This window comes from Notechis scutatus, chromosome 2, assembly GCF_049901735.1.
Source record: "Notechis scutatus isolate UNSWTSFEM ecotype Mainland chromosome 2, rNotScu1.2, whole genome shotgun sequence".
NCBI lineage: Eukaryota > Metazoa > Chordata > Lepidosauria > Squamata > Elapidae > Notechis > Notechis scutatus.
The window spans coordinates 128,198,635-128,217,042 of NC_142010.1; the positions used below are offsets into that span (position 1 = coordinate 128,198,635).

Below are 18,408 nucleotides of genomic sequence, written 5' to 3' on the forward strand. Positions count from 1 at the left end.
CTGTAAGGAAACTTTGTTGTCTATCCTACCTTGTCAAACAAAGTACCTCTTCTCCTTTTTGGGAATTTTTTTTAAATTTCCCTTTTTAAGCCGACATCCATGTGAAGTATGGAAGGTGGCTAGCTAAGGCTCTCCTACTGGCATTATTAAGTGAGCAGGAATCTAAATTAAGAGGCAAAACAGGTATAGGCTGGGAATCAAGGAAAAAATAGATCAATACTACAAAAACAAGCATTCAAAACATAACACGGTACAGTTATTTATTGAAATACCAGAAAAGGCCATTGATGAGGAAAATAGGTTGGACAGGAGGAATTTCCATTTAGTAAACCTTCTTGGTAGATTTAAAAATGCCACCTACAGGTCATTCCAGCCAAATACAAGATGCAGTACAAACCATGCAATTAAATTATGACCAAGAAGGGTAAAAGCATGGGATGGGATGTTTCTACTTCAGTTCTACCCCACCACTCCACACAGAGCTTGTCAGGGAATGACTTTCCAAATGAAGGAAATGAAACACAGACTTCTGGTGAATTATAAACAATTATAATACATTGCCCATGGGACTGGAAAAGGCTATAAAACGTCAAGTGGAAGATGAGGGATGTGTAGCATGGTACATGGTGTCAGATGGTGATACGTTTCATTAATGATACTTCCTTTTCATTTAACCAAGGGAATACCGTCCTCCTCTCTCTTTCCTTGAACTGAGGCACCTTTAGTTGCACAAGGAATAATTAGCTCAAGCCCAATCAAATCTGCCACAGAAGAACACTCATGTAACATATGAGCAGTGGCTACAGAAAAAGTTGAATTATTAAAGGGATTTTTTTTTTAAAAAAAAAAAGTCAGTCCTCAAACCTGGTATATCCAGCAGGAACTTTCGATACCAGTGAAATAAATAAACACATGAACGCTGATTCTGAACTTACACTGCCGAAAACAAATTCGACTTGCAATTCTTTCACTCTATTTGAAATATTTACGAATGGAATTTCTAATAACCTCTGGGGACATTAGGCTTCCCTGCCTGAATATATATATATGTATATATATACAAATTATTTTACAATAATTCCCTTTTGGCTTTTACAAGTGTAGCCAAGAGTAGCCACTGTAATGCAAATCTTCTTTTCCACACCCTATGCAATACTGCAAGTTTAGAACTATTATTTAAAATAATCTTATCCATGAATTACAAATAATAAAGTACTTTGCATATATAAATATTTCTAGCAGATTTTAGAATGTACATAAAAGATTCCCCCCTCACTTTGAATAAGCCCTCCCTCCCCCCAAAAAACCCATGCTTTCCTCCAGATCACCGCTGTTTTAATAAAGCTTTGTACATGGCGAAGCCCAAAACAGCAAAGACTGTAGCACCAAAACTTGCTCGAAGCCAAAAGGTAGAGCTCTTGAGGTCTGCCTGTGTCACGTGCCTGAAATACAAAGAATATTTTTTTTAAAAAAATTAACAAATATTGAGATATATACAAGCATCAACATGTGTAAGTTCACTTTCAGAGATCTGCTATGTACTCTTTTAAGACATTTGTAAACTAAATGTTTTTAATGTAATGTAGGGAAGTGAATGTTTTGCTCTGTCTATTCAGAAAAGAAGGATTATATTTCAACTCAGCTAACAGGTCAGTTTGACTGATCTATAATTCCATTAACTTTTCACAGCAACGTAAAGTAAATAGATCACATTTAGGCTTATCCCGCAATATTAAGCCAATTGCTTTTATGCTGTTCTGAAGACTTGGGCATTGGGCAGTGCATAGCTTGTTAACCTGTAATTGTGAAAAGACTAACAATCTAATTAAGGAATGACTATTCTAGAACAGGGGTCCATGGACCAGCACCATGGGTCTGTGGCATGCTAGCAACCTGGCCACGCAAACAAGCGAAGCCCCATCCATGGGATGCAGGCAGCGTGCAAAATCACATCCCCTCTGGTCCACAGAAAAATCTTTCTCCACAGAACCGGTTTCTGGTGCCCAAAAAGTTGGGGACTGCTGTTCTAGAATCATCTAAATATAGATGACTTAAAAAGGAAAACCTAATATACGCTGTGTTGCTTATTAGTCAGCATTTTCAGCAGAGTTGTCCCTTCAGATTAATACCCAAGTGACTTTATGTACTAACTTCTTTGCTGTGATGTTTCTATCGAAAGGCAGAAGGCCTAACCACTGAAAATAATCTTGAACGCCACCACACAATAAAACGGTTAGGCATACCAAATAGTTAACGAAACACAGATATTAAACAGGTGAAACCCAAATGCAACAGAACAGTATGGAGGATGAAAGAAAACCACAAATTTAAGATCAAAATAGCAAAAATTAACCAAAAACCAATGATCCAAGCTGCCAGCATGCCAAGTTTGTGAGCATGCTCAGTTAGCTTTCATGAAAAACAGCCGATGCAACAGATAAAAAGCTATGAGCAAGGAGTTTTTCCAATGACCTTAGTTCAAGGCACAGTGATTCTCAATTGAGTATTACAGATTTGATATAGGGCTGCATTACAGAATAGAACACAAGAAAGAATTCCCTCCTAGGCACTTTTAAAACTAAATCAGAAATAATGGGAAACCTACAAAAGTATACACCATTACCTTCAGAAGAGCAGATTCCAAAGTATAATTCAAAGAACTACTGTAATATATTATTACCAAAGATCATGAAAATATCTACCATCCACTTAAGAGGTCTGGAAATTACTGAATCAGCCATTTGCAAAATGGCAGCACATAAAGGAAGAACCAGAATTGAGAATTATCCCTGAAAGAAATATAAGCTGATTATAAGAACTTTTATTTTAACAAGAAAAAGCCTAACTATTATTTTTAAAAAAATAACACTCTTTCAGATTATTTGCCTCTAGCTCTTCTCCTATCATCTGAACTGGGTATTCAGGGGACAGCATGAAGACTTTTGAGGTCCAGCTGCAAACAAGACTGGGACAAAACCATAATTGGAGAAAATCTGGAACAAATGGCATAGTCTGATTTATTAGACCAAAAAATGGTGTTCCTTTTCAGATATCCAGGCAACAACACATTTAGCATTTTGCATATTGTCTACCTCAAACTGTCTAGCGTGGACCTCACCCCATTCCTAAGAGGTCCTTAAAGGGTGTGTGCATAAGTGTATCAGTATGCCTACCGCCCCTGTCTTACTGTCCCCATTTATTAATATTTACTCCCTTTGTTCTTGCTTTATGTTCATACTTATACTTGTTATCTTGTACATGTTTGACAAACAAGCAAACAAAAATAAATAAATAAATATTCAACAGACTTGCTTGTTTATTGCTAGCAATCAGCGAAGCTGGCAGGTATCCACAGTTAATTTCAAAGTTTGGTTCTTAAGGGATGTAATCTGAAACAGATCATCAGGCAATAGATGCTGATAGGTTAGTTCTTTCCAATCTCTCACAGCAAGACGTTTACTGGATTTCTTCTCCATAAAGAGTTACCTGTCTTCCAATAAATGTGGATCAAGGGATGACTCCATGAAGATGGAATCCTCTATCGACCTGATGGCATGTACTTGGTGTACAATACTGCTCTCCTCATCTGACAACAGCAAGGCACCCAACTCATCTATGTGGGCTCTCAACCTTTTTACACACATGCACACAGATGGCAGTTCACAGCATGGCTCAAAACAGGAAGTTACACATCAACATGGCTTACAATCAGTTTCAATATCCATTTTTAATCAGAAAGTCTTGGCTGTAAGGTGCAGGTTAACAAAGTAGCATGGAAATTAGTGACAAGTCCCAAGGAAATATAAATCTCTCATCAAAGTGTCTCCTTTTTCTATCCCATGTGAGAGAAACCCCATTCTTTCCAGAATTCTTCTTCTACTTTGCTTTGTTTTTGAATTACATTTTTGTAGACATGCAATTTTGAAGAACAGGTCTATCACAATGCTGGATAGGGCAAATAGAATGTTATATTACTAGCAAAGTCCTGCACAGCAGCTGATTAATGCAAAAACCAACGGGAAAGGGGTATTCTGATTGGAGTGTTTGACCATTCCTGGGTCCAGAACTCGATAATTTCTCACAGAAACAATCTGGGATCTGGCTAGAGAGAGGTAGCTAGGGGTTAACAAAGTTCTTGCCTCACATTACTGTAGAAGCACAGGTATTTCACTCTAATATTATACCCCATGCTGGGAGTAGGAGGAGAAGCCTAACTACTTTTTATAGTCAAGCACACAGACTAAAATTAAAAATGCCTTTGAGTGCTTGATCAATTAATTATGTTCAGGATTGTTATTAGCGGGAAGTAATTGTTTCAAGCTCAAAAAAGATATTCACATATCTGTGATTTAGAAACACCAAAAAGCTGCCCCACTTCCACATCCTGTTGTTCTCATTTTTTTTCTCTTCCTGCAGAACAGGAGATTAAAATGTTGAACAGTTGCCCTCCATTCATAATTTAACTGTAATTTACCAAACTGTCAGAACTTCAAAACTGTGGTTAAACTAAACAATGACCCATTTTGAACAAGCCTATTTTTTTAAAAAAAAAGCAAGCCACAACTTAATATTTCTTTGCTTGCAATTAAACTCAGTTTGTCAGCTTGGATAGTCAATCAAAGCAGAAACTGGCATTTCTAAACTCTTCTTCTCTAACATGCAGGAGAAAGGGAACCCCAGGAGAAGACCAGTCCTTTCATATTTGCCTTAGCCAGAACTCAGCATGATATCTTAATTCTATGGATCTCTTCATACCTTCAGATATTTATATATGAAGTACAGAAACTAAATTAAAATTCATTATGGGCCAATAAATACCTTTTCATGAATAAAGTTCTTTATTTCAGAACCATTTTTCGAAATTAATGTGTGAGGAAACTGCTGGGAATGCAATTCATCTACAGATAATATGTGTGTGCGCGCACGCACAAGTGTGTGCGCTAAAGCATAAAACACATACACATAATCAAGTTTGAATTGGCTCCACAAGCAAAAAGTGTATTTGCTGCCTCTCTTTTCATCACTTTAATTTTTTAGCTATTATTTCAACACTACAGTAACTGGACTCAGAAGCAGAAATTGACAAACATATAAACCAATTCCATACTGGTTCAAAAAATTAACAGAGAGGAACTATTAAATTTGCACAGTTCCTAGAAAGAAAGAAAAAAAAAAGACCACATAGAAACAATACAACTATTTGTTTGGTATATTGTTGAATTCTTATCCCATCGTCACAAATTTGAAATTAGCACAAGTTGCAACAGGACTCCTGAATTCCTGCACTGGAAAAATCGAAGTATTAACAGATCTGCCATCAAATGTCAAAATCAATGTCATAATCTCCCAGCATAATAAGCTGCAGTGGAATGATAGTTCTAGATTTTATCTTTCATTCACTTAAAACGAAAATATGTTGGCATCTTATCTGATAGTACCAACCATAAAGTAATGTGCTTTAGTTACTGGTTAATGAGTGTTGAAATTGTCTTTAGACAATGTTTTTTTTTTTTAAATGTCTCTCCATTTGCAACCTTACCTATTGAATTAACAGGAACTTATACATAGATCTTTTTTGCCAAAACCCACCCCCTATGAAGACTGAATACATATTGGTTTATATATATGCTATTTGCAAATACAGGTAGAACAGTCTTATTGCCTCCCACTCATTTGCCTCTGGCTTCCTTTACAAACAGGAAGATACACCTACTCTGTAGCCCAGCAGAGTAGCACATGAAGGCTAATCCCATGATTAAGGGGACATCAAAGAAACATCAGGAACATGGTGGGAAAGATACGCTAATGCACACAATGATGACAAGGCACTTGTGGATCAAGAAAATAAAAGGACTGGAATGCCCCTGATGCTGGAGGAATTCTCTACAAAACTACATAGGACAAACTATATGGGGGAAAAACAGTATGGGTAAAGCTCTTTTTCAGCATAGTGTCTGTGTGTGCAATCCCAATATTATGCAATTAGCTTTCTCTCTCTCTCTCTCAATTATTTATAGTAAGACTCAATTACTTATTAGATTCATTTCCATGAACTCAAATTAAATCCTCTCACCAAAACTTGTATTTTGTTTACAAAAAATGTATTTTGAATAAGACAATTTCAGATGCTTAGAATACTGCCCAATGGAGATTCCCCTTTTTGAACTGTCCAACAACATAACTCACTGAGTTCTTAACCTTGCAGGATCATGTTTACTCAAAGACCTCTCAGGCTCTCTTCCCATGACTGTACCTCAGGTTTTCAAATATTATTTTCATTTTTAAAAAAATTAAATGAAAACAAGCATACTCCAACAAACTGCTGACTTCAGCTGCCATTTTTATTGCCAAGAGGCACCAAAATCATTCATAAAAGTTAAAAATTGTGGATGGCTGCACCCACCATTTATTTACTTTTTTTGGAAGAGCCTGCCTAGAAAAGATAAATGGGTGCTGTGGACTTCATTACGCCCTCTAGGGCAGCTAGAAGACTTAATGTTTGTGCAATAGTATTGGGCTGTCATTAGCAAGACCCAGCTTTAAATCTACCCTCACTCATGAAAATTCCCCTTGCTACTTTGGGGTACTGCTCTATTTCAATGTGGAAAAATAGGAAACGATTATATATGCCCCCTTGAGCCACCCCCCTAAAAGGCAAGATAACAAATGATTACTTTGTGAGCATGCTCATAACATCTTCTCAAAGTCTTAACTCCAACTAGCTCAAATATTTGGAGACTTCAACATTAAAGTACAGTATATGCGTTAAATGACTAATGGAGATTCTCAGTCATCCAGGTCATGGTTGTCCCAAAGGTGCTTTTTCAAAAGGCAACTGGACTTCTTTGGTTTTTCCTGGAAGATGTTTCGCTTCTCATCCAAGAATTGAAGAAGCTTTTTGGATGAAAAGCAAAACATCTTCTAGGGAAAACAAAGAAAGTCCAATTGCTTTTGTAAAAGCACCTTCCGGATATTCTCATTAATTTTTTGAAAACTCTTGAGAGGTATGAGCTTTCTTTTCTTTTCTTTTTTAAAGATGATTGAGGCAGAGGCATAAATAGTAAAGCAGTCTTTACCATTCATGGCACATGCAAATAGCCAAAAAGCAAACGCCAAGCCAATGGTTTGAAAGCACACAATGAATTAGAAAATATACTTAGAAATGTAATATTTTTAAAAAGATGCACAGGAATGCAGCAAGAGGAGTGTAAGTGCCAGCCAGAGAAATGAAAACGAAGACCTAGAGGAAAAAACAAATTAAATCAAAATAATCCAGCATGGTCAAACGTTCCCCCCCCCCCCTAAATTATGTGTGTTATATATTACTTTAAATACAACCCTACTTCTTTTGAAGCCTGTATAGGAAGAAGTCATGGGCAGTTCAAATCAACAATGTGTGTCTCTCAATGACGTCACTTTCACAATAAATGAAATCCTAACTTTATAATGATAGATCTCCCTGCCTCAACTGAAAGAACTGTGGAGCTAAAGCTGTTGTTAAAAGTTCTATTTTAATTTTCTCATGACAGGAAAATTATTATTTTCTGTTTCTAGTGAGTGTAATATCAGATTAAATTTCTAGGCTAAAGGTCAATAAATCCCTTTTTAAAATAAGGCTACAACTACTGGAATGCATTTTCTTCATCTGAATACATTTTTAAAACATAAATGATTCTCACTTATTTAAGCTTCAATTGTATGGCATTCAAAATAAAGCTGGGCTCCCCTATTCTTATTCGGACTTCTGAGAAGAGATGTATTGTGTAATGTGTTACTACATTGTGTTAGTGAGACTAACACAACCTTTCACCACGGCTGTTCAAAAAATGCCTAATAAGAATCGTGCTACCCAGTGAAATGTGGGCAATCTCGAGGGTAAATGTGTAAAAAGAAAATCAGGTTGTAGCTACTTCAGTTCCAAAGAGATTGATAACATGCTGTATTTTTGACTGTGATTTCTTCCTTCCATCCATAATCCGTTCAGTTGTGTGCAAAAATAGGATTATCACACATGGAAAAAATAGGGGCTGCATCTTCCAAGCAATATAAAGTTGCTCTAATGGATCAAGATTGAATATGCCCTACTGAGAAATCTAACAATTTTGTATTTCTTGAGTGCTGGTAGTTAACCTGGAAAAAAGGCATTCCTCTAAGATTGGTTAGGTAAATGTTTCAGGGAAGACAAGAAAAAATATATTTCTCAGTCACCATACAAGAGAACTTACAAAGTTCTCTGCTAACAATCATCCTCAAACTAAATGAGATGCAGCATTCAGCAACATTTCTGTTGAAATACTATTTTTTAAATCAAAATAATCTTAAAATTATTTTAAAAAATTCTCAGAACTGAGGGTTGAGGGGAAAGAAATGGGGGGGCGGGAATCAATCATATTACAGGATAATGCAATGGATGGGGAGAAAAATGGAATAGATCCCATCCTTCCTTTGATGGAATATTACAGATCATATGACCAAGTGCGACCATAACAGTTGATCCTAAGTGTCTTCCTTCTAAATCAGAAATTCACAAGTGAACATGAAATTTCATTTGCTTTTAAAAGAACCAGGCAGCAAATATTTTAGAGATATCAGAGGAAGGAAATGCTTCTGTGACCCAACAGGATAGGCTGATGGCTAACAAGGATATCATTTCACCTATAGCTACAGACTTCTTCAAGACATTTGGGAGAAAGATAATTTCTACCACTACAAGGGAAGGCTAAGCTAAGAATCAGGTGGCTTTTTCTAGTCAGCCTCAAGTCAAAGCCTCATGTCTATCGTGAATTAATCCTTAAAAAATTCAAATAATATAGACAGATCTATAATTTCTTCAGTGTGTACTAGTTTATTGGGTTTCATATTTTTGAAGTCAATGCTCCCCCCAAAAAGGCATCTGAAATGCTGGTGAAGAGTAAGGTCTCTCAGTGACTTGTTTTATTTGATTGGTTGAGTGCCTTACACTATTAAATCAAACCTTTGTATCTATCCTATTTTGTTTAGAGACGATTGGAATGGATATTTGGATATTTCACTTAATCTGATTTGACACTGAGGAGATGAAACTGACCTCTCTTCCCCCAAATATTGTTGACCCTAAATTCAATTGAAACACAAGAAGCTTAGGACTAAACTATCTGATTTCTCTCAGAAGACTTTGTGGGAGTTTATTTAACATTAAAAAATTATCACTTAAACCGTTTAGACAGGTACTACTGCAACTTATCAAAATTGGATCAGAAAAAGAATCTGTTTGAAATGATTGAATTGTCAATTAAATGCCAAACACAGGGCAACTTTAAGTAAGTGAAAAGTGATGCATATGGCAGCACAACACTGCTGGGCTTTAATATATTAGGAAGAAGATCTGAAGGTTATAAAGGATATTTCAATGAAGTTGCTGACTTAGTATGTTTCAGCTATGAAAAATGCAAAGTCCACGTAAGGGATCATTAAGAAAGGGAATGAAAATAAAACCATCAACACTGAGTCCTAAGATAAATATATGGCATGTCAACATCTGGTAAACTGTGAATGGTTCTGCTTGCCATATTTGAAAGAGGATACAAGCGGGGGAGGGTGGGGAATGCAAAAGAAGGAACCAAAATGATCAGCAAGCTACAACACTTTCCTTATGAGAAAAGAGTAAAATGTTTGGAGTTCTTTTAGCTTATCAAAATGATAACCAAGGCTGAAAAAGTATGTGAACAAGGTATACAAAATAATATATCGCATAAAGACAGAAGATTGTACTTTTTCTCCCTCTTAGGACCCCAAGATCAGAGGTCATCTGCAAAACTGACTGGAAGAAGATTTAGGAGAGACATAAAGAAGTACACCTTTCCACAGCCCATAGTGGTGAATGCTCACTAACTTGGATGGCTTTAATAGAGAATAAATAGATGAATGGAGGATGGGGTTCTTGAGGGATAACATCAGATTATGACTACAAACACCAGTTGCAGGGGACCAACTATGGAAGATATTGTTATCCTATGATGCTTGCAAGTATCCCAGAAGTAGCTGGTTGGCTACTAAGAGATATAAATGTTTGAATAAGGTGAGCTTTTGTCTGATCCAGATGCTCTAAGATAGATATTAAATTACTATTTTATGTCACATTCAAAATAATGAGTGGGTAATCATCTTTAAGGGCAAATTGTTTTTAAAACAAACACTCTTCTTTTTACCGTAATTCTATTCCAATGAAGATGGGTAGAAAGGGATTTTTAGCAGTATAGTATAATTCCTTTCAGCCATTTGATTACCTATGATTATATATTTTCTTGCATTTTTCTTATTTCAGGTATATATTAGGATTGTGCAGATTCTCTAAAAAAGGGATTCAGAATAGTGGGAAAGCACCAAACAGCCTCTTCATATCTAATTAAAATGGCTGCATCTTTTTCTAGGACCATACAGCTGTGCTGGAAGCTATTCCCAGCTGGGTGTGTGCAGTTGCTTTGCTGGGGGGGAAATGGAGAATAAACATTTTCCTGACAGCCATCTCTCTCTCAGCATGAAGGCAGGAAGTGGAAACTGATGGGCAGCTGCTTTTCTTCAAAGTTCAGTTTATCTGGCTCTGGATCCATCTTTCCTGACCTTTTGTTCTTGTGGGTTTTCTGAGCGCCTACCAAAAAGAATGGTAGAATTGCCAAGATCTGAGGACTTCTTTCCATCACAATATAATGCTATGTCTACCCTTCTATCAAGCACAGTACAGGGATCAATGTGATCTCCTTATCAGTCTGCCTTATTTATAGGGGTGACTAAATGATTAACTGCCCTTAAACAAGCAAAAAATACAATCCCTTAATATAATTCCCAAATTGCCAGCCACTGGTGGAATGAACAAATTGCACAGTGGAATCTTACTTGAATGCTTTTATATTCCTCCACACACTGAAATAGTGGAGCAGACATTCATGTATTTTATATTTTATATTTCAAAATTCATAATCGAAGGACATAAAATAATAATGCTGGCAGAGAAGGAACAGCAATATCACTGAAAAGGAATCTGATTTGAACTCTCATTCATGTCTTGGGTCAATTTGCCTCAAATGTGACCATGCATTTAATAAATAGTCTGTTAAACCTGTTTTTGTTTGTATGAAAACGTTTAAATAATTTGCAATGTGGTATTAGAGAGATGCAATACTGTTTGCGACAAGGAACATTTTTACTAGATATTTCTTTATCTCAAATTTTCTTTCCAATACAGTAGAATATCCTGAGCAGGGAATCATTTGTGCATTCTTAAAATGAAAAAAAAGTAGTAGCATTTTGTTAAAGAGGGTTGATTTAGTTGTTAAAATGACACAGATCTTATCACACCATATCCATTTATAAGGACCAAATGTATATATTCTGAATGCTGGAAATAAATGTAACTAATATCCAGGATGTTTGTGTGTGTGTGTGTGTGTCTGTATCTCCCCCCCCCCAAAAAAAAATCAACTATTTTTTTTTTATTATCACATTAGAGGCAAAGCCATGGTTTCAGACATAAGTGCTGACTCTCTGACAAGTTGATTTTATAGATGGAGAAATGAGGTTTAACTCCTTTCTCAGAGTCTGTAAGAAAACTATGAGTTGATGAGGACTCTCCTGGCAATTACTTCTGAAAGCCTAGAAGGAGTGTTGCTTTCACAAATGAACTCAACTCCTCTAACTGATGCCAAGTAGTCAGACTGATGTGCTTCAAGATTTGTTACCTTAAAGAGAACAGAAAAAACTATTATTTGCAAAGGCAGTGTCTTCTCCCAGCCATCTCTGTACGCCTAGTAGCTTCCAGTAGGGAAGGCCCCCTTGAAGTCACATCCTTGAGGGCCAGGGACCCACCTTTTCTGTTGGTGCCCATCTGCTTTAGAAGATGCTCCAACCAAGCAAGCCCAAGCCAGCACTAACATTATTGCTGGTCAAATAAGTGGACCTGGTTATTTTGGAAAGCTTCAGGGCTGGATGATATAGCAGTTCTTCCCTGCTGTAGGCAATTATTAGTGTTAGGACATTTTCCTTGATGTGTTAATAGCTACTATTACTGGGGTTTGGTTATTTGTTTTCTTTTATTTATTTATTTTTATTTTGTGCTATCCATAAGCCACACAGCATCTGTAGCAAATAAATCAATAACTGGCAGGACATTTGGCTGCTTAATGGATATGGTGTGACAGGTCTGTCAGTTTACAAAGTTCAGCAATGGATTTCATTCATGTAATTCCAAGCACAGCTGGTACCTAGTAAATAAAATCAAAGACCTGTTAAGAACTGCGGTGAAGAGTTTGTTCTTTACAGATTGCAGCAAGTCTGAGTTGAGGAGGTTCTGACAGATGCAAAATGTACACCTGTTGCAGGTACACATACAGCGTAACCGGGCATGGCTGCGAAAACACACAGAAGGAAGGAGTTGAGACCTCGGGCAGAAACCATGAGAAAACTGAACTAAAACCAAGAGAAATAGGAACTGGGAACATTTGAGGGGATCAGGAAGTGAGGCAAGGGTAGAGTAAAGCTGGGTAGATTTCCAGGAGGAGCATACTATATTTTAAGGGACTGTGCTGATATGCCAGTGTCCCCATAAGGAAAATAAACAATCCATTTTCCACTCACATTGGGCTTAGAAACTGTAGCCTAACAGAATATGCATAGCAGAAGGCAGCTCCTCCTTAATCCACAGCAAAATTGGAATTCAGTTTCCTTCTTTAACTGAAAGTCGTTAAGCAACAGCTACCCTTACCTCTGGCATCCCAACCGACACACACATGCTTAAGAGAATCAAGGGAAGAAAGTCAAATACGCTATTGCTTAGATTTCTCCAAATATTTAAATATTCTAGGTTGCCAAACAGAAATAAGAAGAGTGGAATTTCCTGAATTTAGATTTGGTTTCCCCACCCCCCACCCCCCAAAAAACTGGACTCTCCAAGAAATAGAAGAAGCAACTTTACCTTCACTGAACAACTGAAAGCCTCCCACCCAGCAACACCGATCCTTGCAACTTCAAAATGCTTCCCTGCAGCCTAATTGAGTATAGAAAGATGGCGGTGGATTTTTTTTTTTAAAGGAGAATTTAGGTCAATAGCTATTTACGAGAGAGCTACAAATAGAAAGCCAGTTGTTGTTCAGTTGTTCAAAGGCAGCCTATTTCCAATTCCTGGCTGTAAGAGCAAACTCTTGCCATGTGGATTTTTTTTTTTTTTTGGTGGCTTGGAATAAAGGTTGCCATGCATAGACATTGTCTTTGCAGAAACGACTAGGAAGCCTATATTCCAGCAGAGCCAAAGATACCGGGGATATATATACAATGTGGGGCCTTAGGATGTACTTAATATCGGCTATGGCACCATTCTGAATCTGCCATTTGAAGGACATCTAAATCAAATCCTGAAAGAAAGATTTGTCCTGTCAAATGCAAAGACTGCAGAGTGGGCTTGCTTGGCAACAGAGTGAGATGCTCAATGAGTAATAGCAACCTTTTAAGATCATACGTCTTGAGCTTGACAATTCTCTACAATGCGCGAAACACCAACTGTTCAAAATTTTACCACAAGCCATGTATTTTTGAGAGAGACAAATAAGCAAGAGACTATCATCTAGCGGTTCTTCTCTGGGTGACTAGAAAGAAAGGAGAGGCACATTTCAAAGGAAAATTAAAGCTTTCCATTTTAGCATTGATACACATCAATTTGCTTTAGGATAATGATCCCTTGGGGGAAAAAAGGATCTTTCCCTCCCCTACTTTTTAGTAAATTATGAGATACTTTTAAATACATTGTCCAGCGGTGTCAAACCGGATTTCTTTGAGGGCCAGATCAGTATTATAGTTCTCCGCAGGCTGGCCAGGGGTGGGGGGAGGAGACAGGGAGATGCCTCCTCCAACTCCCTGCTGGCCAAAATGGGGCATGGGGAGGAAAGCAAGGCCCCTGCATGTTCCCTTTTCAGCCTGGACGGCCTCCTGCAGCACCCTGCTGCACACAGCCTCCCATGCCCCATTTTGGCCAGCAGGATGCTAGAGGAGGCCGTCCAGGCTGAAACGGGACAGGGGGCCCGGCCACGCATCCCCCTGCACCCTGTTTTGGCTGCCAGAGGCACTGCAGGCAGGTCCTTTGCTATTTCCAGGCCGGCCCTGCGGAACAGATTTAAGCACCACATGGGCCCCATCTGGGTCTTGAGTTTGACACCCCTGACATAGACTGTGATGTAAATGTCCTTATTTATACAGCTTTTTGTAACTAAGTGCACTGAAAGGTATCTATAAAGTTGATTGCTAGAAAGCTCTAATCAAGTAACACATAGTTTACTTATTCTACCTTGTTCTGAAGCCCATCGTAACAAGTCTTTTAATTAGAATATTTGTACTTTTCAACTATTTTAAGAGAATGCTAAATTCATATGCACTTTGGAGGGGTGATTTTTCCTTATAGCCTGCTAGGGACTGAAGTTCAAAAAAGCAAGCAGAATCATTCAAAGCAGAAGCAATCCTTGCTATAACTCCCTGAGATGAAAGAGAATGCTGATTAATTGTCTCCAAGGGAAATTAATCCATTTACAATTCAAATAAGAATTGTCCCCTAGAATCATGCTGCTATCGTTCATCATCCCTAAATGTAACCAGCTGATGGACAGCTGAGCAGCTTGTTTTTAATCCAATTTTATAGCAGACCATAATGCCACATTTCTAAAAAAGCAGCAAACCATTTTATACATAGAAGCGCTTTGCCACTAGGATCTGCAAAATGTTATGTCATGCAATGTTCCAACCTTAAAACAAGTTCTTCCACAACTGATCCAGATGTGGTCTATCTTCAACATGGGCCTGTTCCAAGGCTCAGAACACTCTGAGATGAAACATTTTGCACATTCCCCTACTTTGACACCTGAGGAGAGAGCTAGTCCTCAAGCCAAAGACCTAGTGGGCATATAGAACTAATTTCATGATCCTTTGGATCCTGGATCTTATGCAAGGAAATGGGCACAGCCCGAATAATGAAGCATGCTGAGGAATAAGCTGATGAGAACAAAATGACCCTAATTGATACATATACCTGAAAATTCATTTCTTATCCATTTAGGAGGATAAAACATTTTAGTGCTGATGCATTTTTTTAAAAAAAGACTAAACAAAACTGTATTTATATTTTGTTTCAGCATCTAAGGGTCCAATCTTTTTGGGACAGACTCACATTTTTGCATTAATGGATGAGTAATGGTAACGAGCAATGCAATGCATGCGTATATGGAGAGAATCGAACCCCATGTCCTTTAAATTAAATCTAATTTGTCCCAATCTTCAAAGATTCTCTGTCAAAAGATTATGTGCCAAATCTTGCGCATAAGAATTAAAAAAAAATTTAAACAGGTACTTAACTTATACTTATCTGCCTTTCATTTATATCCAGCACTAACATCTCCCTCTGTTGCTAAACACAATTTCACTGGGGCACAGAGTTCCATCCTTATGGCAACCACAGCATGCAACACTGTCATGATCCATGCAGTATGAATAGAAAGGTGTTTTGGATACATACGGATACATGGCCATTGTTGTCAGTTTAACAAAGATATCTTTACTTGGTGCATCCATGGTGTTACAAGTAAAGGCTTGGGGTGGAGGCATTTTGTGTTTTTTGCAGAAGTCAGCTGGAGAAGTGCTGTATTCCTGCCGAACGTCATGTAGGTCTGACTTGGCAGCTATCACCAAGCAAGGTATCTTGCTGTCCATGAAGTGTTGCTAGGTATTTAAAATAAAAATGAAATAAAAGTTAACTACCAGTTTCAATAAAACACAAGGCTTAAAATCTGCAGAGCTGTGATTATTGAATTCAACAGAGGGCAGGGTGCAATCTAGGTTTTTTTTAAATGTACATGCCATCCTTTTTCATACAGTTCACGTATACTCCATATGGTTATCATAGTATTTTCCTACTACAGATTCACAGCCATTTTGTAAAGTAAGTAAGTGTGAAAAAGTGTGTGAAAAAGATTTAACTTAGTGTTAATCAGCCCGATATGGAATTTAACACTTCCACGGTCTAAATCAGGGTATCAAACTGGCGGCTCCCAGGTCGGATGTGTCATGTGCAGGCCACACCCACCCAAGCTCCGCTAAGGTAAAAAAGTCTTGTTATGTCACATGACAGCAATGTGACGTGGTGAGTTTGACACCCGTGGTCTAAATGATGTTTTAAGTACCAAGATCCAATCTGGATCAGTCACCGGGACCAGAGGTTTTGTTTTCCAAGCTTTTGGACTCGTGATGTAGCTCATCCTCTGGGAACTTCTATCAGAATAGATTAGAAATGGAAGCCTAATAGAATGTGCATAGCAGAAAGTAGCTCCTCCTTAATCCACAACAATATTGGAATTAATATTGGAATATTGGAATTAATTAGAATTACGTTTCCTTTTTTAACTGTAAGTCATTAAGCAACACTAATACAGCTAACACACTATGCTAGAGAGAAGTTCCCTGAGGATGGGCTCCATCACAAGTCTAAAAACTTGGAAGACAAAACCTCTGGTCTCGGTGACTGACCCAGATTGGATCCTGAAACATTATCCTGGGACATGTGTATTCACCTTCATTCGTTTTAAGTACCATCCCACATGGACTGAAATATATGGACATACATATTGTTGTATGCCACCTAGAGTCACTTTTTGGGAGATGGGCAGACAGGTACATTTCATTAATAAATAAAAATAAAATTAATATTAAAATTCTGAGCAAATAGAAATAGCCATGTCCTATTAATGTCAACTACTTTGAACCAAAATGGAATAAATAAACTGCTGGTTTTCTCTGTAGATATGTCCATTTTTTTTTCAAATGTTTAAAAGATATACACAACTTTCACCATCAGAATTAATTTCTCGGAAAGACAGTTGCCTTTCAAAAGATCCTTGGACCTAATGAATAAATCCACTTTGTCAGGATGCTTTAATGTAATTTAATGTGGATTCTTATACTGACTCGGGTGAACTCATTAGCCTATACAACCCCTCTGAAATCAATGATTCTATGACATAATTATTTTCTATGTGGATACAAACCTTGAATATTCTGGCACAATATTCAAATGATTTGGGATTGCTGATATCGTATACTAGGCAGACTACATCACACATGATCTCAGCATCACATAAGAAATCAGATTCACAAACATTATGTAACTGAAAAGAGAAAGAAAGGCAATGTCAAACACTGTAAAGTTACAAACACTGTAACAAATTTACTTTTTTGTACTCACTACAGCCCATTAAGTTTTTCCAATTTATTCTGTCAGAGATAAATAGATGATGTATTAAAAAAAACTAAAGACCCAAAGTGGTACTTCAATTTCTTTTTTTAATTGGATTATATCTAGGTTTGCCATCACGCACAATATTACACAGATACAGGCTCCTCAATGTTTTATTGTCAGTACATACACTGTTCAAGCAATGTACATTTCATTTAATAGTCTCCAAAGACATACCATTAACCCAACAAACAGAGCAAGGATGTGCCAGCTTCAACCTCAACTTAGGATATACAACAGGCAGATATGATCCGGCAAGCACAAAAATTAGTTCGGATGGTATGTGTATAATAGGCTCCCAATCTAATATTTCAAGTTATGTATCTTCTATGTTGCAATACATATCCATTTTATGAATATTTGCTACCTGCTCTATATTTTTAATATTTATATATTGTATTCTAGTTATTTTTAAAAAATGGAAGCGTAGACAGTTATGAACAGCCTTAGGAAAATCTTTCATGAATAGGATATGTATTTTTAAAGTAAATAATACTAGAAATCTTCTAAGCTCTTTATTAAACAAGGAAGACACCTTACTATGAAAGACAGCAGTTTGTAACAATCTCAAATTGTAGCAAGAAGGTTCACAATAATTCATTGTATATCCCAAGCATGCCTTTGAAGATTAACAATGAAAACTGGGGAAGGGGGGGAATATATACCATTAAAATACAATGTCAATAGTCCTCACAAAAGGGAAAAAGACAAATTTAAATGTTATTATAAGGGTAACTTACCAATAAGTATTTCTCTTGCCCATACACATAAACGGTATTAATTGCATAGTAGGATTTGTGCTCTGGACGTATATGTTTCTGCCTCTGACAAAGGAAAAAAAATTGTAAGAAAGCACATAGTTTTCTAATAAAGTGTATAACATATATCCATTGATACTATTTCCCAGACTATAACACTGCATTAGGCAATGCTATGCGTCTCAAATGTTTTGGATCAAAACAATCAAAATCTCTTTCCTCACTGGCCATGTTGGTTGTTCAAAGTGTAGCATAGGGGTTGGCAAACTACTTGGGGCAAGACCAAATCATTCAGGTAGTGATGGGAATTTTGATGGAGAGAGCAGGCTGATCCCAGAAAAGATGTCCCTG

General features: G+C 37.3%; 1 protein-coding gene across 6 annotated transcripts in view; it reads right to left on the minus strand.

Annotated features, from left to right (window-relative positions):
- Positions 1-246: 246 nt before the first annotated feature.
- The window catches only part of RHOT1 (ras homolog family member T1), a 47,927-nt gene continuing 29,765 nt past the window's right edge, over positions 247-18,408 (minus strand). For 2 of the 6 annotated variants that reach the window (XM_026680823.2, XM_087956166.1), the window contains 6 exons: positions 18,040-18,123; positions 17,052-17,171; positions 15,527-15,729; positions 12,258-12,380; positions 3,487-3,630; positions 247-1,442 (listed from right to left, as the gene is read on the minus strand). In XM_026680823.2, coding sequence (XP_026536608.1) covers positions 1,325-1,442; positions 3,487-3,630; positions 12,258-12,380; positions 15,527-15,729; positions 17,052-17,171; positions 18,040-18,123 — 792 coding nt within the window. In that variant the 3' untranslated portion in view covers positions 247-1,324. The other 4 variants (XM_026680821.2, XM_087956167.1, XM_026680820.2 and 1 more) reach the window with 3 other exon arrangements.